This window comes from Columba livia, chromosome Z (assembly GCF_036013475.1).
Source record: "Columba livia isolate bColLiv1 breed racing homer chromosome Z, bColLiv1.pat.W.v2, whole genome shotgun sequence".
NCBI lineage: Eukaryota > Metazoa > Chordata > Aves > Columbiformes > Columbidae > Columba > Columba livia.
The window spans coordinates 8,274,149-8,295,554 of record NC_088642.1 but is presented as its reverse complement, the minus strand read 5'-3'; the positions used below and the strand labels follow the sequence as shown (position 1 = coordinate 8,295,554).

The 21,406-nt window shown below is 44.4% G+C and overlaps 1 protein-coding gene across 15 annotated transcripts in view; it reads right to left on the bottom strand.

Moving 5' to 3' along the window:
* CELF4 (CUGBP Elav-like family member 4) overlaps positions 1 to 21,406 on the bottom strand; it is a 713,325-nt gene that overhangs the window by 68,677 nt on the left and 623,242 nt on the right. For 14 of the 15 annotated variants that reach the window (XR_010469177.1, XR_010469178.1, XM_065046935.1 and 11 more), the window contains exons 6-7: positions 14,575 to 14,718; positions 3,021 to 3,168 (exon numbers count right to left, since the gene is read on the bottom strand). Coding sequence is in view for 13 of the 15 variants with exons in the window: in XM_065046935.1 (XP_064903007.1) it covers positions 3,021 to 3,168; positions 14,575 to 14,718 (292 nt within the window). In the remaining 2 variants the exon portion in view is untranslated. The remainder of the gene's footprint in view (positions 1 to 3,020; positions 3,169 to 14,574; positions 14,719 to 21,406) is intronic. The other variant, XM_065046934.1, reaches the window with a different exon arrangement.

Below are 21,406 nucleotides of genomic sequence, written 5' to 3'. Positions count from 1 at the left end.
AGCCTGAATGAACTCATGGCCATGTCCCAAGGAGCCTACTCTCCTGAAGGCAAGATGTACAGAAAACCAGCAGGACTGGGAGGTCTGAAGATACCAGCACAGAGGCACTGTGCTCAGCCAATGTGTCCAAAGGCTCTAGGACTCCTGGGTTACCAGTGCTCTTTTTCTAGCAGTTTTTCTCTTGCTTAGAAAAGATGAAAACACTTTTTTTTTTTTTTTTCTATGTTCCAAACACTTTTTCTAGTTCCTGTTTTTCAGAGAACTTTGAAATGTTTCATTTTCATTCCAAGTCAGAACAAAGATATACTTCAATGACTGGAAATCCTGCTATGAAGCAGAATGATCATTTTCCATTTGGCTTTCTGAATGCTAACAAAAGCCAGCAGGAGAATTCATGTTAGGCTTCAGATATCTCCTGGCTACTCAGAAATCACTGCTAGTGTTGTAGCCTTGCTTCTCAGACGTTATGTGAAACATTTCCCATGCATCTTATCACAAGCTTTGTGGCTGTTGTAGTAATACAAGGAGTCATTTCAAAGTCTAAACATTTCACCAGTGAATAATTGTCAGTGGACATTTCCACAACCCATTATGGAAGTTTTTCGTAAAGGAAGCTGCCCATTCAAGGTAAATCTACAATAATGCCTAAGTGCATTGGCTCCATGACTGAAAACATATTGTAAGGCAAATTCAAAATCTGCCACCATGAAAGAGATCAAGGGATCATCTATACCGGCATCTTATTTTCAATAATGACCAGTCATGGGTGCTCTGGAAAGCACGTAAAAAACATGAGCTTTCCTTGCCTGTATTCTGACAACAAGAGTTTACCAGTCTCCAAAAGGCATCAGGCACACCAGAAGAGAAGCAGAGCTCACACTGAAGAAGCACTGTGATATTTTTCATTGGCTGGATATCATGGCAGGCACAGAATTTGGTTGATGTACTGGTATTTACACACCTATGACAGAGAACTCGCTCCTTCTCAAGACTTACTTATGTGCAAAAGAGCCTGTGCTCTTTTGTGATGGGTTCATCACAAACTACTGCCTGGATTCAGCTTTCCAGGCCCTGAGAACATTTGAATTCCAGGCAGTCTTTGTTTGACGTTCTCTCTGCTCCCACCAACACAAAACAAATCTAGCTAATGCAAATATGATAATCTTTCCAGCAGTGGGTTTAAAGGGTCCACATATAATTAAGCCACTTTTCTGTTTGGATTTGCAGTAGCTCCATCAACTTGTTGTTTATACATTTATCGTTGTGTAAACATCTATTTCAAAATGTGTGGTATAAGATTTTGGAGTCAAGCACTTTTCCTTGAGTGTCCATAAGTTCACTTAGAACGGGATCTGTCTTTCTTTCCCTTTTGTTCCCCCCCGCCTCATATTCAAGTGCAAGCAAAGAAAAATATAGGTACCTGATCCAGTAGTCACTGACATTGCTCCCAGCTACGGATTGCAAAGAGACACTAAACTGTGTGTGAACGGGGAGGTTTTCTTTGGCAGAAATCAGTTCATTAGGAACAGCCCCCAAGCCTGCACTGCTGCAGTCCCTTATCTCCCTGACATCCAGCATTCCTCAGCCATGAGGAATGGCTTTCCTGGCTGCTTTGTCAGCTTCAAGGCTGATGCAGACCTCTACATGTCTGGCAATGAAAGCTGCCCCTTTTGTATCCTACTGTTCTGCTCTAGAGTCCCAGATCTATCTCTGCCCAGAGCTGTCTGCACAGCAGCTGGCTCTGGCATAGCTCACTCCTCCCACCTTCCATCCCAAACCTTTGTCAAGTTGGTAATTTGGTCCCCTTCAGGACAGGTCGATGCTTCAAGGTACAGACAAGGCACACATTTTTCTGAACATAGTCCCATCCCCAGTGCCTCCCATAGGAACTACCTGCATCACTCCAGGGACCCTTTTATCCCACCCTGTACCTTAGAAATGGTCCTCTGAAGATGTACTTTGAGTACTCTTCTCCTCTGCCAGACCCAGTGGTATATTACAAAGCTCTACAAATTCTTGTTTTTCTTATGGCTCTTATGGTTTCTCTTATGGCTCTTATGACTTTCCCTGCTGTGTTACTTCCTCACTGTTAGGCCACATGCTATTTTGTGACTACCAGTCCCATTGATTCCTTGACCTGTTCCTGCCCAAATTATCTCCTTGCACTTCAAGTCCTACGGGACAGATTTGTTAGCAGGGCCTGTAGGAACAGGACAAAGGATGATGGTTTTCAACTAAAAGGTGGGAGATTCACCCTAAACATGACGAAGAAAATTTTTACAATGAGCATGGTGACACACTGGCCCAGATTGCCTGGAGAGGTGGTCGATGCCCCATCCCTGGAGACATTCAAGGCCAGGCTGATCAGGACTCTGAGCAACCTGACCTAGTTGAAGATGTCCCTGCTTGTGGACCAGCCTGACTGTGGCAACACCACCACTCACCCCTTGGACATCTATATGCACCACCAATGAACAAGTGTAGGTCACTAGGGGATGTTTTGTACCATTTGTCACAGAGCTAAAGGAAAGTTGTGTAACGGACATGGCTGAGAAGGAAGGGTGATAGCTGAGAGACCTTTCCAGTGCCTTCTCTGCCAGCAACCTTCCTCCTCACCAACAAGTCCATTGCATCCCAGTTTTAGTGGGTCTCAACCCTCTTGGTCTCCTCACCCACCAGTGTGTGCCACTCGGTGTGGGGCACAAGTAGCCCAACAGCAGACTGCTGACAGATCCTTTAACTTTGCCCTTAGAGCTATTTAATGATACAGAAGCTGACCTTCAGCTGTCCCACACTCTGGAAGAGGTGGTAACACCCTTTCTTTGCCCCTTCCCTCTTTTTCTGGACCACAAAAGGATCTGGCTGACTTCACTCCTCACTTCTGGTGGCCTTCAGCAGCAAGACCAGCATTTCAGTAAACCCTTGCCGAGGAAGGTCAGCTAACATGTCCTGCCAAATCTCCCCTGAGATGTGGCCGGATTCTCCTGCCCTCCACCCTCTCCACCCCTGCAGCCCCTTACCTGAGGTTGGTGTCATGGGGGCGGCTGCCAGGCCGTTCATGTTCAGAGCTGCCATCTGCTGCATCTGGGCCGCGGCAAAGGCTGCCATGGGGTTCAGGTAGCCGCCCTGTGCCACCGACGCCATGATCGCGGCTTGCTGCTGCATCAGCTGGAACAAAGAGAGCAGGGAAAAAATATCACGCAGTCAACAGCAAGGCAGCCCCTGGCACCAGCACTAGGACAGGGACCGAGTGAAGGTGTGATTGGTCTATTTGGAGGCATCTGCTTGCCATGTCTGTGGTACCTCCCATCCTTGAACTTCCTTCTTGCTACAAAGGCCAGAGGCAAAATGCATTTTTGCATCTTGGGGTCCTTATGGTGCCCACCCTTATAATGTGTCCTCCCTCAGTGTGGAGGTCTCCCATGAGCTAGACTCAACCCTTTGATTCCCTGGCCCTCCCTTGGTGAGTAAGGCAGAAAAAAGGCTTTATACACTCCTGAGCAGAGAGGTTTCATGGCTTGGGTTGCTTATATCAAAGGTCTGGGAAGGCTCCAGTGGCTGCTGATGGAAGATCAGTGTATGTGGAGTGGCGGGGAGAGGGGATCCCCTGTCCAGAGCAGCAAGCTTAGCTAGCTCTATAGGGTATAAACTGGTTTGTTTACGTCTGTCAGTGAAAAATGTATTTTTTTCTTATGCTGCTGGGAGGCCTGTGGTGGGGGCTGAGCAAATGACCAAACCTCCTAACCAGACAAACACAATCAAACAGACACTCTCCAAAGAGTTGTACATGGGAAAGGACCTCCCCTACTTTGGCAATGTTCATGCAGTATGAGAGAAAAACTCTTCCCTGTAGTTCTGATCTGGGATGATTTTCTTAATTTTACCTTTTTTCTTTTCTTTTTTTTTTTTTTCCAGAAAATGATCAGAGTGCTGCTTCTTTGAGGTCACCTACAAAACTCATAAATGAGGAAGACAGGCTACATTTTCAGGCATTTGGGGGTAAAAATTTTGGATCAGAAGGGTGATGAATGTTTATGTATCCTGGAAATGCTTCTTACATTAAAACTACACTTTCCCATCATTATTTTCCACCCTGACCCCAGCACACAGTTGTTGCAGTTCCTGTGCACAGTATTGCTGCAGTGGGCTTGTAAAATGCTCCTGGTGTGAAGGAGAAGGCAGTTTGGATGGAACTGCTTCTTGTCCCTTTCACTGGAGCTGTAGGAAGAGCCAGATGAGGTACATCTGACTCCATATCTAACCCTCACGAGTGACCAGTGGTGGATATTTAGAGAAATTGTGTGGGAAAGAAGATGAGCAAAGAGTAAAACCTCACTGTGTTCACTCCCCAGCCCCTGGTAATGCATGACTTGAGTATAATAGTGGAGAAGGAAACTTTTTCTGTAGTGATTTTAGAAGTGACTCACGTCTTTGCTGTCTCCAGAATTGGCGTACCTCTGTTTTGCTGCTTTTTGTGATTGCATTCTCTCCCACCAGGAAATCACCCTCTGATGCTGTTGTTTAAGCAGACAGGACACGCTTCTCAGCATTAAACAGACCTCAAAGGCCATGGCAGGGAACAGCCTGTTCCCTGCTGTTCAGTTTAATATTGAAATATTGGCTAAATTAGCTGTTCGTACACACTAAACCAAAACCTTGAAATCACCACTCTCATTCAGATGTTGAAACTTGTCACCATCTGTGGAGAGACAAAAGCAAAAATGCTCTGCTGCTGATCTGCAGCATAACCATGGACAAATTGTGTAAACTTGTCCTGGTTTCTCCAGTGATAAAACAAGGCACAGGATATTTGCTTCCCCAGGGAGGAGTGCCTGCAGATCTACAGATAAAAAGTGCTGTACTAGAGTTGAGTACTATTATTTTTTGCAGCCTAATGCAGATTGGTGGCAAGGTGATGGCTTTCCCTTTGATTGTTAATTACTCTTTTTTTATTACACACTGCCTAAGATACTTTCACATTTTAACTAGTGATATCCTGTTCTTTGTAACTATTGATGGAGTGATTAGACAATCTTCTATTATAGCACAGTGCTAATTTCCCTTTAAGGAGTATATTTTTTTCTAGGCATTGTTTGGGTTTGTTCTCCAGAGGAGACACTGAGCAGGTGATTTTAGTAAGTATGCCAATGAAATGAATGAGGAAGGGGGAATCCATCCATCTTTAATGTTGGATTGACTCCAGTGCTGCGTGTGCTGACCCATATCTCATTTTCTGTGCTGGATATTTTCACCTGGGGACAACTGAAGATATAACTGCCCAGTTACAGGAATGATGGCCATGATCTGTGCCTATAGGATCTGTTTAGTGCTGCTGATCAAAATAGCATTTCACTGAGATGGACACAGGTGCAAAAGCTGGGGACAGCCCCAGTTTGGCCTTTGCTTTTTTCCATGTTTCTCCAAAGCTGACCATACTTGTATGAACAAGCTCACCCCAAAACACAGAGTGACATTTGGCTGGTCATGTGTGTGCCGTGGTCACTCTGACTGGCAGATAAGAGCCTGGTATTTGTACCAGAGACATTCTAGGGCAGGCAGGGGACTATGCTTTAGGCATTTCTCTTTGTCAGATTCAGTAAACTAAATAGAGATGGGCTTTCTTCCGAGCTATGTGATAAAAGGCAGAGGAGCCTAGGCCAAGATTAATCTCCCCCTTCTGTAGCCTACTGCCTCTGGGCAGATGAATTACACCTTTGTTTCTCCCCATTGACTCTATCTGGAATCCCAGGTGACCAGATCAGCTGCATGTAGCAACAGTCAGCTGAAATCATTCCCACTCCTTACTTCGCCATCAGCAAATATTTTTGGACCTTGTTTCCCAATCATTTAAAGGAAAAGTGTTGATTTTTTTCCCCCTTTCTTTTGTGTTTCACCTATACTGCAAGGGAAACAGGGCTCTGCCTAAAAGATACTACATCTCCAGTGGTAGTACAAATGATTGTGCTGCTCCAAAGAAAATCTCCATTTTGCACTCAGCAGAGCTAGACAATCATTTGTGACATTATGTCTTATGCAACTTCTGCTTGTGGATGTTTCTAGGCTGTTCAGAGTTAACTTCGCAATGACAGGTGCTCCTCCTGGTTTGCAAACAGGGTGACTTGAGTATGCAGCTTCTTGGTTATTCAGAGAGCTTATAATTTTGCACTGCAAGATGCATGTTTGTAGAAAGTGCCTTGGCTACAAACATGTGTCTTTTTGCAGTGTGATGTCATTCACGCTTTTCTGTCGTAGATCTTCAGAAAGAAGGTATTTTCTATGAGAACAGAAAGATGTTCCTAATCTGTTAATTAGTATTGAAGGTGCAGGGTCTGCAGCTTAAAGCTTGGTGGGTTTTGGTGAAACAGCTACTTAAAACTGGCCACACTCCCACAGACACTTAATTAAGAGCTTGAGGAGCAAAGAGGTTAAATTAATCCTAGGGTTAAAAAGCTCATGCAGTAAAAATAAGGCCCTAGCCTGTGATTTGGGAAACTACGTTCAGTTGCTTCTGCTACAGCAGGCATCCTGCAGAGAATCACCACCCCCTTTTTGGTATGCTCAGTTGCTCTGTGGATGCTCAGGATGTCCTGGATAACTGGAAACCTCCCTGGCATGGTGAACTGAGCTGGAGCATTGTATCTCATGACTCAGAGGATGTACACGGGGCTACAGCCTTCCAAGCCAACCCATAGGGCTGGAAGAAGTATAGCATTCCATACATGAAAACAGCCACGTACCCCAGCTTTGATTCCTTGGCTATAAAGGGGAGTCCAGCCATATCCAGCCACATCAGGACATTTCTACCCTTGTTAACACTCCTGCCACCCTTCTGAGGTCTGTGTCCCCTTCATGCCCTTCCCTCCCTGGTCAGAGATGCTCAGAGGTAAAGGTTAAGGGGGAGGAGGAGATGGGTCCTTCCCAGCCCAGCAGCTGGTGGTCACAGCCTGACTGAGTGCAGTGGTATCACAGCACTGGGAGAATGGAAACTCAGTCACCTTGAAGGAATCTGACAGCACAGGCCTAACTCCTTCTTCTCAGGGTGGCCTCACGGAAATCCACAAAAGGAGGGCAAGTCCTGAAAGGGTCACCAGTCTCCCTCATAGAACCTCTGGGGCATTGCCAATAAATGTAACCCCACTCCTTCCCCAGTTGCCCCTGAAGACAAATGTCCCATCCACTTCCCTTTCACTTTGAAAGAGGCCCAGTGTATGGTCCCAGTTAATAAAGCTGTAGAAAGCGAGGCAGTGACCCCACCAGAGGCAAATCAATAGCAGCTGGGCCCCTGGGTACTGTGTACTTTAAAATATGCCATTTGAAATGCAGATTTTTCCTGCCTGGGTTGGGACCACAGAGCACTAATCAGAAAGGCAGCAGCCTTGTTATCTCAGACTGATCCAAGGGGATGGAGAGGAGCTTTTCCTTTCCTCAGCTGAAAGGATGTATTTCTTTTTGCTTTTTCTACTTCCTTGGCACAATCTTTGCCTCAGCATTTAAAGCTTTTTACCATCCAATTTTATAGACTCACTCTCTCTTTCCTCCAACCTGGCTCAAATATTGGTATTCTGATGAGACCAGGAGTTGCTATGAAACTGGTTCATGCCCATGGACAACACCTCAACAGCTATGAGCCTGCAGTCCCCTGTCCCAGGGCTTGAGAACCGACGGAGCAGCTGGAGAGGCACTGGTGAGACCATCCAAAGCATGGTAAGGGTGGTAGTGATGGCTGGTCAACAGAGAGATGGAAAGATTTATCTCACACACTTTTTTGTTGCCTCAAGTTGAGGTGCCTAAACTTCACCCAGCTTTGTCATCAATGTATGGATGGGCATTTCCACAGGCTTATCCATCCTATCCTGGCATGGAAGATTAAGAGAGAAAGCAACCAAGAGTGAAGTTGTGCAGCACAGCTGCACCAAAACAAGTGCTTGCTGATGCAAAGCTCCCTCTCCGTGACTTGCCTCTGCCTTTGCTCCAGGACAGATTCATGCCCCACATGGCCAAGCACCGGGTCAGGAACACCAGCAGCATAGTGTTAACCATACAGCAAAAAACATGGCAGTTACTGCCAGTTTTCCTCTCAGAAGTGGGTCCCCATGTGGTCACTGTCAGACTAGTGGCATGGCGTAGGGACAGGTGGCCAGAGGTGGGGTTGGGAACGGGACAGCCAGCTCTGGTATCAGGTTGATGTCAGGGTTGTGCAATTGCGCTCAACAAAAGGAAATATTGTCCTTTTCTTATAGGAGGAACAGATGCATGGAGAGATGAAGTGACTTTCTCAAGGCCAAAAACTCCTGCTAGAAATAGGACAAGGGTGCGACAGCCTGCCTTCCACAGCCCCCAAAAGAAATGCACATGAAATCAAAGAAGGGGAAGAGAAGAGAGAAGGATTATTTCTGATGCACGCTTTTTGAAATAATGTGATCATTGTCCTTGCAAAACGGCTTACTCTGAAAGATCTGATGACCTTCTCATTTTATTCAATGTTATTTTATATCCTTGTCTTTGAACCACATGATACTTCGTTTGACTTTTCAAATTCTTCATTCAGTAATAATAATAAAAGTAATAACAGCATCCCACGCTTCCCACCTCTAACGATCTACACAAACACTTAGCTAATTAATCCTCACGGTATCCCTGTGATAGAAAGAGGTAAGTAAAGTGATCAATCAAGCAGTAAGAAGACTCATATTTGGTAAAATCACAGAATTGACAAATTCATGTCTGTATTATCTAACTGGCCATTGGGAAATCAAACAAAATATATGTCATAAGCATTCAAACAAGCAGAAGATATTTTGTAAAAAAAATCAGAATGGTCCTTCAGACATTTTTAACGTCTTCTTGGAAACATAAATTTGTACTTTGAAAATAAAATCTAAACTTAATTAAGATTTTAAGAAAGCTAAACAAATGTGCAACACCTGAATTCACGTTTTTTAGTGTCTTTCAGAAGCCTGCTACACCATAGTTTGGATTTCTAACTTCCTGAGAACTGTGGAAAAAACCCCAAACCTAAAAAAACCCCATGTATATAGAGCCCAAATCGGAGTGTTCATTATTTCTGAATTACCAGGGAGCAGACAATCATAAATATAGTATTAGCCCTGCTACAAAGCATTATGGATTCAAAATAGTTTCCTCTTCTGGAACAGATCAGAACAAGTGATTTGCATAACAGGTAGTATTTACCAAATATGCTGTCCCATTTTGGACATTTAAATACAATAACTATTATATGCAGAAGATACTCTATATTCAGTAAATTTTCCCTGATTTCATAGGGCTAACTGAATTTTTTAAGTATCTTTCCAAAATAATTTCACAGTACGAATTGAATAAATATTGGAAGAAGTGATTCTTCCCTTCAGCACTACCTCAGATCATTTAGCAGAAATAACCTTTCGTCTCCACTGGCGCTGGGGCAGGGATGCACAGGGGGGTACCTAGGCTTTTTGTGGTCAGCAGGGCAGTCACTGTTGCCCTAGCTTCTCAAGGTGACCACTTATGGTGACGGCTGAGAGCTTTGCTGCACTGGATGTTCCCAGATTCGTTGCGGTTATTGTCTGCAGTTCTGGAGCTGCAGACATTTGTACTTTGAATTTCAGAGTAAGGGAGAAGGGATTTTCTGATGGAAAAGGACTTGCTCCAGGCTGGGGAGCAAATGTTACCACTGCCTGTGTTGCCCCAACCCCCATCTGTTTTTACTCACTGCCTCTATGTCTGTCCTCTGCTGCAGGATGCAATCAGTCCCATGGCTGGAATTTGGCCAGGAGACTGTGGCTAACACTCCCACTCCATTTTTTATGCAAACTTGATTTATGACTTTGATCTTATTTTAAATAATTTAAAAATTAAATAATTTATACAGTATCTGTCACTTTGCAAGGCTCCTTCCTTTGTTCTTGCTTTGCTCTTCTGCATTTTCCCATCTCCCCAACCCTTTTCGATCTGTGCACATTTCCTTTTCTGCATGGTGGAGCAGCAGTGACATGATTCAGCCACTAACTACTTGCCTCTTTCTTCACAGAAAGAAGACTTGCAGGAACTTTTGCCACTGTTGCTTATTTGAGCCAGGGCTATACTACCACCATTCCTAGTCTGTTTTGATTTTTACTGTTTACAATTTTGGACTCAGCCACCCCATTGCCTACCAGGGACTAAAAAGGTGTGCTGTGCGGCTCTGAGCTGGAGTGTGTGCCCTCAGGTTTGTTCTCAACTGGCAGCAAATCAAAGGTGGTGCCACTTAGCATCAGTTTCCTTCTCTCCAGGCTGAATTCAGATCTATACCTCAAACTGGCCTTAACTGAGCTATCAATACCCAGCTGATATAGATCCACAGTAACCTGACAACAAACAGGGCTGGAGCCCCATACATGAGTGAACTAAAATAAGTAATTGCCCCATAAAAGGGGAAGTTAAATGAGTATGGGAAGATATTGTTGAAAAGAAAAAATCTAAAACAATCCAAAAAACCTGAAATAAATTAGTACAGGGGCTCTGGGAGCTTTAGGGAGCCATGAAACCTGACTTGCTTTGAGCTGCATACAAAAGAGGTGAGGTGGGTCTGACGTGGCTTTCTCTGTCACTCGACCAGCACACAGAGTTAGTGCCAAGCTTTGTCTGGTGGCCCAAAAGGAGTGCAGACAAAAAACACACACAGAGAACCTCCTTTGCTTCCTGACTTTTTTGCCTCCAGAGCTGAGGCCCTGTGGCTGCTGAACCCAAGGACTAGTTGCTTAGCTGATATGAGGCTGTTGCTGTGATCAAGGTTAAAGTTGCTTAAGCTGAGGTTGAGTGGCTTGGCAGTGAGCAGCAGCAGGGAGTGAACCGTGACACGGCCATTTGCTGAGCTGCAAAGGAGGTAACTTAAAGAGGAGCTGAGACCCAAAGTGGTCCTGGTGGCAACACTAATGATTATCATTCAAGCTGACAGACTGAGACCCCTACTGCCTCTCCTCAGTGGTGCTGCTCGGTTTGCAAAGCCATGGCTGCCCACCAATCTCTCAAACAGCTGCACTGTGTGGATTTCTGCTGTTCTGGCCACCTTGATGCAGGGAGACCTTTTTGCAGGAGCTAATCGAGTCCTGTGCATGGTGCCTCACTGGAGGAGATTCACCAAGAAACCACTGTGTAGGGGACTTGGCAACCTCCTCCATGGGGACATACCATTAAAAACTATTGATTAACCGCCTTTCATGGGATTGCTTGGGAATTCTTATGTGGAGACATCAGTCAATCTTGGACTGTGGTGGAGTGAGGACAGGTTATGAGCACAAATCAGAGCCTAGTGTCTTGTGCTAGTTCTGGCCTTACTACTAAGCACTGAGGCAGTTCTTAAACTTGTGTTACCATCATAACCCTGTGTGAAAACCCATGAAGAGACAGCACAAGACAGAGACATATCCCTGAGGGAGAAAGGAAAATAAATAACTCTGATGATCAGCTTTCTTTGTACATGGGGAACTGAGACCAGGGGATCAAACGATTCACCCAAGGTCACACAAGTTGCTGGTGGCAGTGGCATCAGCTGTCACCGCCATCCTGCTCTTGTATTTTCACTATTTCACCTTCCCTCCTCTTGACTTGCCTTAGCTCTTCAACTTCAGTTTGAGCTGAATAAAACTGCCCCCCCTTTCTTTCTCCCCCTATCAATCCCTCCATCTCCCACTGGCATTTACTAGATGCCAATCACTCCGATATCTAAGAGCCAGCAGTCCGAGGTGTATTAATCAGGACCGAGGGAACGTCACAGAGCCTCGGTGCTCCCTTCCTTCCCTTTTGTGTGAGACTGTGAGATGAAGCAGATAGGGAGAGACACAGATAGGGAGGCTGATTGAGAGACAGCATCTGAGCACACTCTGGGTGTACAGGCGCCACACAGAAATGTGATCCCATCATTTAGACAGCTCTGAAGTCCCCAGGGTAATTGGTGTCACCAGCTTGTCATATCCAGTGGGTCGAGATCTAAAACGTATTCTTCCCCCCGCCTTATTAGCATATTTAAGAGAAAAAAAAAATAGAATGGGTCCAATTCTGCTTAAACAGAAATCAATAGGAAATATATTTATTGGTTTCAAGTGGAGCAGAAGCGGACTCAGAAATTGTTTTCACTCTTCCTTCAATGATAAATCCTCCCTGATTCACCTACCTTCATAATGTTCTGTATTATCTGGTGAGAAATAGATGGAGGGAACTTTTGTGGTGTAAAGGTGCAGACTGCATCCTCTTTGATACCAGTAAAAGCCTCAGCTGGCAATTAGAAGAATTACTCTAGATAAACCAAAGTGTGAGGACAGTTTTTGGACCAGAGCATCAGGACAGTGGGTCTCTTTAGTTTGGAGGACACTGAAGGGTGACCTTATTAATGTTTACAAATATATAAAGGGTGAGTGTCACAAGGATGGAGCCAGGCTCTTCTGGGTGACAAACAATGATAGGACAAGGGGTAATGGGTTCAAACTCGAACACAAGAGGTTCCACTTAAATTTGAGAAGAAACATCTTCTCAGTGAGGGTGACAGACTCTGGAACAGGCTGCCCAGGGAGGTTGTGGAGTCTCCTTCTCTGGAGACATTCAAACCTGCCTGGACATGTTCCTGTGTGACCTGATCTGGGTGTTCCTGCTCCGGCGGGGGGATTGCATTGGATGAGCTTTTGAGATCCCTTTCAATCCCTCACATTCTGTGATTCTGTGATTCTGTCTTCACCACCGCTCCAGCTGTCTGATCAGTGCCTGCAGCATAACACTGGAGTCACATCTCCTGCCTGACAACCTCTGCAGATGTTTGGTCCCAGCTGCCCATGGGTTGCCTCCTGTTCACTCCTCTGCTCCGTGGGGGCACAGGTGCTGCATCTCCCTGCCAGCCTGCTGGCCACTGGCCCAGGCTCAGCTGTGATTTACTGTCATTTTCCCCTTCCTGCAGCCTTCCCTGGCCAGAAGGACAGTTAAACGCAGCCTGGCTGGGGAGGACACAGCTCTTTAATTGTGTGAGAAGGGGAACAAGGGACAAAGGAAGAGGCAAAGATTGTGTTTGCCTGGGAACAAAAATTAAGAGGGCAAAATGGAGTGAAGAATGGAATTTATCTAGTGGGGAGAGAATTCTGAAAGTTTAGAACCAATGAGTGTATCTGTGATGAAAGAGGGAAATTCTGTGGAGCTCTACAGAGAGTCCTACATGGTCCATACAAGGGGTATGCTTGGTTGTACCAAGTGTCCAGTTAGGCACATGACGCTTAGCAGATGACAGAAATTTCTAGCCCCTCAAGCTAAAAAATATAATATGTGGATGTGATGGGAAATCTGTGGTGCCAATGAATGAGAAGGAAACAAGCAGGGAAGAAAGCAGAGCCTTGCAGTCAGCGTGCTGGGGGGAGTACAGGTCTGCTGGAGTGTGATTCCTGAGCTTGGCCTATATTACCCAAGGCAAGATATTCAGTCTCTCATTCAGCAAGATGTTACTCTGGAAAATGGGATTAATGGTGCTTCCCTCCTATACATGAATCTAGCACAGGGTACATGAGGGCCACATTTTACCACCAAATGGATGAAGCATCTAGATGCACTGTCACCACCTGCAAATCTGCTCCAGAGAAGGCAGCCAAAGTCACCTGGCAGTATTTTGTCTGCCTGCTGCAGGGATCATCTCTGCCTTCCTCTGAAACATCTGGCAGAGAGACCAAGTTACCTGAACTTGATCTTGTCTTGCAGGTCCTTGTTAATTGTAGCCTAAGGAAAGGCATTTATGCCAGAGGCATCAATTTCAGGGCTTTGTCAGGGGCCCAGCTCCCTGTACAGTCACATTTTCTCTGGGTCCCAGGGTCTAGGTTTGCTATGCAGGTAGAGTACCTGAAGTTAGACCATGCAACTCTGCTTTAAATAGCTGATGCGTTTTCTCAGTGTGCTTAAATCATACTGCTTTGAGGAGCCAGGACTCTGTGTGTGCATATGTCTGCTTGTTCATTTTAATATTACCTAGCATGCTAGATAAAAAAAGCCCACTTCTGTCAACAACCCACTTCTGTTTTATCTTGTGGTCACTCCAAAGACACCCACAACTATGTGTGGTGCAGCAGGGGCCTAGCCAAATGAAGCAGAGAGCCATCCACCCCATTCAGCTCATTCTGTGTGGCCTGGTAACAGATGAGGGCCAGAAAAGTATTTGTGCCCTCACAAGTCTTCTTTGGCACCAGGTGGTGCTGGCATGGGACAGAGAACTAGGACAAACTGAATTCAAGTCTGTTTTATCCAAATCCTTACAAACTAGTTGTGTTTGGATTTGACAGTAATGGTTGAGACCCCATAGGAAGTGTCTTGCATGGCTGCACACCTGATCATGGTTTGGTTGCTGACAGAAGCTGGTAATGCACCTCCAAGGCTTGCCTAGGAGATACCCTCGCCTACCCTGGATGGTATGCCTCGGTTTTCTCTCATCATGTAAATGATTTAACAGAGAAACCGCTAGTTCCCCCTCTGCTTTTGTCATTTTTTTCTCTGCCCACATGTGCTTTTGTGTCATTCTGGGTGCTACCTCTGTGCCCGTGAACATGGCATAGAGCAAATGTCTATACTTACTGCCTGGGCATAGGCGCCGTATGCTCCAAACTGGATGGCCATGGGGTTGAACATGCCCATTTGTCCTGCCATTTGCTGCATGCGTCTCATTGTACGCTCCTTGTCGGTATCTGCAAACTTCACCACCAGGCTGGAAGAGGCTCCCTGCAGGACAAGACATAAAAGGACACACATGAGGGAATTAACCAGTAAACAGTGGCTCATGCAATTAATACATCTAACACAGATTTGGTAGCATGGGATTCAGCTGATCCTGATTTTTTCTATGCAGCTTCTCAGGCCTTTTGAATTGGACCTTTGCAATACACTGAGAGTATCAGGAGGGAAGGAAAGGACCCTGGAGGGCAAATGACTGTGGTCAGCACCCTGATGCCCAGTTTCACCCAAAATTCAAACTTCCAGGATGTCATTAATGTTCTTCCTGCAAAAGCCTTATGCTTTAAACATATAGAAGACCTTCTGGAGTGGCAGGTTGTCTTTATCAGAGGGCAAAGATTTGGACTCAGTGCGGTAATGTGTAGGAGCTTTTGCTGGGTGAATATGGTAGGGTTTGTAAACTGATTTGTTTTGATGGAATGTGTTAGCTCTGTGCATGCCAGGTGCCCTGAGCTGGATCACCCTAACACACTGCCATGTTTTGTAATTCCCACGTCCAGTGAGAAATCCCTGCACAGCCCTGGAGACAGGGCTCAGCAGAGTGTATGTTTTACAACAAAGAAGCATTTCTTCAGCACTGTTAAACTAAGGGAGCAAAAATAGTACCTAATCGACCTGAGTTTCCTGTCCATGAGTAGTAGGAAATAGAGGCTACCAGAAAAAAAGCCCACTTTTAATGTTATACTTTTCCAGGAAAACTTTACAATGTTTGGGTTGTGTCTGTAGTCAGCACTGGTACAGAAGTACAGATGATCGTCGGAGCTGGCTGCAGCGGTCTGTGAAAAATGTAGAGCTTTTGGGAATGAAAGAAATACTTCTCCTCCCCAAAATGAGATGAAAGGTCAGTAACTGTCATTCTTAAATTTCTGACAGGAGGCAGGGATGGGAAGAAATATATCTACTTAGGAAGGCAGGCACTGATAGATTTTTGGCTGGCTCCAAGGATGCTCTAACTTCATGGGTTGGTTGATTCCCCATAGCGCTGTTTCCCCGGGGCAAGAGGGCGCAGGGGAGGGCGTTGTCCGCGGCAGCCCCAGTAGAATAAAAATAATTGCCCTGGGAGCTGGGCTGCCACCCAGCCTGGGGAGATGGGCAGGTGAGCTGTCAGGGCAGACAAAGAGCAGCTGAAATCATCACACTCTCATGGTGCGCTTCCCTTCTGACACACTGGTATTTTCTGACGGAAATACCATTAGTGGGGAAATCACCAGCTCAACCTCTGACCACAGCGACAGGGGAAAATCCGCTCTATGTCAGGGGAGCTGGGCTGTTGTGGGACCCTCATTTTCCTAGCAGAGTTAGGATTGCCTGGGATTGCAAAGGGGGAGTGTCATTAACTGGCTTACACACTCCCCCACACGTACCTGTAACCTGAAAAAAGTCATCTCGGTGAAAGAAGAGTTGCTCTGCTATAAATTGGGAATAGCGGAGTAAACCACAGCTGTGGATGTACAAATATATAAGTCCAAGCTATGCATATTCAACAGCCTCTCCAGATCCTCAGTTATGAATAAAGACTTGAGGAATTAACTTGCTAAAAACAAAACAAAACAAAGCAATCTAAGGCCACACAATGAGTGATGTTCCCCTGGATTAGCAGCCTGTTCTGGGGGAAGTGATATTCATTGGCAAAGAATATTTCTTTTTGACCTGTTAGTCTCTCTCTAATAAATCTATAACACACTCGAACAATGTGGTGAAGAGCAAGGGGTTGAAAGAAGTGCTTCAGGAAAACAAAGGACTGGAGAGATGAATGTTCTATTCAAGGGTGGAGAGCAGTCTTCAGAAGTTATTACAAGAGCAAAACTGAAAGCTCGCAGGGGGGGTGGAATTAAAAAAAAACAGCCAAAATTCTCATGCATTTCTGCTTAAGGCTGGGCGACTTTTCATTTTTTTAAATCATGTGATGTAGTTATTGATCCTTCCCCAAATCACACTCTTAATTGCACCTCATCGACAAATGAATATTTTAATGCATACATTTCCTGCTAATTATCACCTGGGCCAGTCCTTAATTAGATTTCAACATTCATTTAATTAACCCTGATCCAAGAGACTGTTTGGTAACCTGAATCTAATGATTTAAACCTATTTGCAGCTGTATTGGAGGGAGGCACTGGTCCACAGCATATTGGGCTGCTCAGAGCTGGTGTTGTGATTTGCAGAGCAGAGGCTGCAGTGTGATGGGTACAATGCAGCATGGAGGAATGAAGTGAATAAGTATTCATCTCTGCATATGGATTTTGGAGATGTGACCTGCTCTAGTTGGCAGGACAGAGAACTGTAAATAAGTTAGTGTCTTCTTCCTTCCTCTTTTCTTTCTATCTGTTTGCCCTGGAAGTCTCAGGGCCAGAGAACTGCCTCAGGAAATTGCTGATGCCTCACACTGCTGAAAAACAAGCTATTATTGTAGATGGCGTCACGAAAACATGGGTAACCTCCACATGAAGTTCTTGCCCCTGGAGTGTTCTTCTCTCCTGATGTGAGTCGTAGTGACTGCACAGCAGCCATTTGACCCAATGGAATCTAAGACTGCCTCTTATGAGCTGTTTTTCTGGGTTGCCTGTCACAGCAGGACTTTGGGCCTCTTTGAACATCAGTATCATAAACACAGAGCAGAAAGGCCATTGGCAAATAGAAACAAGTTAGAGCACACACTGCAAAGAAAGAGGAGGAAAAGTTGTTTGTTTGTTTTTTTTTTTTTAAGAGTGCTCTGCAATGAGATGTGCCTGTAAGTGGTTAAAGATGAATAGCCAGTAAAGATGCTGCATTTCTCTTGAATATGAAGATTGACCTTGGAACTGATGCTTTCTATACATGGTTCCTCATGTGCAGCCCTTCCACATGGCCCAAAGAAAATCAGGGAGTAAACTCTATTAGATCACCCACTGCAGGATTTTTAACAAAGGAGTCAAACAGTGCAACTCATCTACAGCAGAATAAGACTACTTTCTATTTCAGTGACTCCTACTAATCCACTGGATGACATTAGAAATGCCCCATAATGGTCCAGAATTTCCACGGGGTAAAAACTGCAGAGCCCTTCATCTGGACTATTTATTGCTTCTGCGAGCAGTTAAACCATGGTGTAAATCAGCTGTTGTCTGCTGACAGAGGCAATAGGTCCTGTCTACTCAGTCATTTATTAGTAATACATAATCTCCCTCTTGCTCTCCCTGGTTGTTGGAGTGGACCTTATATTTCCCAAGCCCCCAAGAAAGTTACAGTGGGTAAGTCAATAATGTTTGAAATGTACTTTGAGATCTGTGCGTTAATTCTGCATTTTACTGAGGGAAAGACCTGTTCATTTCTCTACCTTGCAAATCCACAGTCAAATGAGACTATCACAAAAGTGAGCATTCCTGCTGGTGCCTCTGCAATAGGCTACTTGGAACTGGCATTTATCTCCCTTCCCATCAAATCAACCTCCTTTTTCCAAGTGCTTTGATATCCACTGATGAAAAGAATAATATAAGGGCTAAGCATTATTATGCTTTCCCTATTCTCTCTTGGGCCAGCAACTCTACTTAACATGACTGTCTCACTTCTCATCCCCCTTCCTTGTGCAGTATGAATTGCTCCCCTTAGTCAGCAGAGTCAGATGCTCCCTAGGCTGGCAGGGCAAGGGAAAAGATGGAGGAAAAATCACCCTGCGCTGCACTCACTTTGTAATCCCTAATCAGAGTCTTCTGTGGGAAAAACTAATTTCCCAGCCTGTCTTGACGTGTGAAATAAAGCCGTTCTTGAAAAGAGGAGCTTGACAGGTCACTTGTGAAATTTCATATTCAACTAAAAATAAAATATCCATCCATTGATATTTCACTTAAAGGCAAAGGAAAACAAATCTTTTGCCTGGTTGATGGGACTGTTTCCCATTAGTTATGGCCTTCCAAATGGAGTGTATACACAATTTAAGCAAAAGATTTTCAGGAGAGCAAATGATATTCTACAGCATCAGGGAAAACTACTTCTCCCTAGAACAGCATTCACAGGAAAAGTTTTGTGAAGACGTTTCTTTGCAGAATATATGCTTGAATTTTATTTTCCTGTCAACCCTGTAGCTCTTCCCTGACCCAGCATGTTACCAGTCTCCACAGATGGTTAAACATATTTTTCTTGAAAAACTGATGAATTTGGGCCTGATTTGGCAAATCCATTAAATCATGTTCCACTTTAACCTTAGTGAAGGTACCATGGGAGGTAAGCATTTACTTAAGTACTTTACTGCAAGGGTGTCTCTGCCATAGAGGTGGAATTTTACATCTTGGTTGGCTCAAATGGAGCCAGTTAGAAGTCTGAGGCCAAACAATGCTTTTAAAAAGGCTTGTTACATGAAACTTCCAGTAACAAATGCTCTTGAGTATAAGAGACCCGAAGGTGCAGATCCTATTTTAAGTACTTTCGAAAATGTCAGCTATATACAGCATGCAAGATGCCTAAAAGAATAGGTGCTGCTGGATACTTCTCATTTGGGCAATCAGACTACCTTCCTAAGTGTCACCATGTCAATGCGGTTGCCTGTGTTGAAAATTTTTCCTGGGCACTCCCTTTGCAGCTGCAAAGCAGAGCTGGGAGGATGCTGATACTCAGCAATACAGTCAGGGCAGTATTTCCACAGAAGCATCCTTGACGTTAGGGCCTGAAAGCCAAAAGAGGATTTCTCTGGGCTTTGCCTGATCAAGCCACATATTATGATGCCTCCTAATTTTGAAAACAAAACCAGATTTTTTTTATTTTTTTTTTTTAATGCCTGTGTATCTCTACTGAAAATAGGGCTGCTGAATTAGTCAATGGGGGTGTGACCCCAACCTGAGATTTTAGACAAGCAAGTAAGAAACTACTGTGCAATTAAAACTGTAGACCAGAGGGAATTTTGGTTGGGTAGAAATGTAATTAACCATGCTGGAAGATGGCCAGAAGATGAGAACTAACATCCCTCCCCTCTTGTGAAGTACGCTATGTTTTTCTGTACTCAGGGCTTCAATTTCATGTCTCATCTGGAAGATGAGCAGGATGGCAGTCACTAGGAGCGATTTCCACTATACAGTCCTGAGACCTGGTTTAGACACACTTGAGATGAGAGTGACAGAGAGGGAGCAGGGACAGGAGGCATTCCTCCAGGGCTGGAGTGACAGACCCTTTGATGATGCTGCTCCCTCAGTAGAGAGGATTCTTCATGCAGTGTCTAAGCAGAAGGAGCTGCTGCAGGTACAGGAGCTGCTCACAGGTCTCTGGAGCTGTAATTTATTTGGAATGGAAACTTGATTTAGGTTTTACTTGCCATACAACACTTTGCAGGTGTCTCTCTGAGCTGAAGTCATTGCTTTCCACAGGGCAAGAGAGTCAATGCCACTCCTAATGGCATTGTACCCGATTCTAATTAGAAAGAACTTGATATACAATCTGGGTATTAGTATGCCCCTCAAATCAAAGCCAGATATCTAAACAACCTAAACTTCAAAGCAGAGTTCTTCAAGCAGCTCTGCAGTTTCTAGCTCAGCCTATGGATGATAAAAGTTCTCTCAGAATCTTTTGCCTTCCTTAATGCACTATGAAGTGGAAAGTGTTGTTATTCTGGTAGACTGGAAATTCTTACCTGCTATTTAGGAATGTGAAAAAAATAAATATTTTTTTTTTTTAAATTTTTTTTTGGCTATTTGAAGAAAAACTTAAAGTCCAGAATTCAAAAGAAAATGTTACAGATTTCCCTTTTCCCAATAAGAGGAATATATTTTGGAAGATAAAGTATGTTTAGTTCTGTATTTACTAAAAGTATAATTTTCAAGAACACATTCTTAGAGCAACAAATAATGACTTGATGTCATATTTTTATAAACTATTACTACTGTTCAGAGAATGTTTGGTGGCTGTATCATAGAGCCCCATGAAAGCTGGTATCTGAATAATATCTCCTTATAGTTAAATAGACAAAGATGAAAATAAAAGAAGTGGAATAATTCCAGAGCCATGGAGTGAATTGTCTATTGTCCCAGCAAGGCAGCACCACACTCAGGTATGGTGCTCCTGATGCTTCAGGACTCTGCTTGTAGGAGCTCCGCTCTTCCTTGGCTCTTCAGGATGAAGACATGAACAACTTGAGATGACTCATAAAGAAACAGATGTTGAGGAAGGACTAGCAAGCTGGGGAGATACATTTCAACTGTGCACGTGACATAAAAGAACATTTCCGCAGCACTGAGTTGCAAACATGCTGCACATGACTGGGCATCCCAGATCACTGTCATGCTGTATGACTCTAGGCTATCATGGTCTAAAGCACATTGCTTGACTGTGATAGTAAGAAGGATCTGCATTTTTGCAGCATATGTAAATTAAAGATCTCCAAGCAGTGTACAACTGCAGGGTCATTAATTAATTAGAGAATCATAGAATCACAGAATAGCATGTAGGAAATGAACTCCAGGATCATCTGGTCCAACCTAATGCTGACATCTTCATTCTTCTCTGCAGTGAGAAGAATACTTCCCAATCCTAACACTAACCCTCATGAGGTTCAATACAATAAGGATGGTAAAACACTGGCCCAGGTTGCCCATAGAGGTGGTGGATGCCCCATCCCCAGAGACATTCAAGGCCAGGCTGGTTGGGGCTTTAAGCAACCTGATCTAGTTGAAGATGTTCCTGCTTGATGAAAGCGGGTTTAGACTAAGTGACT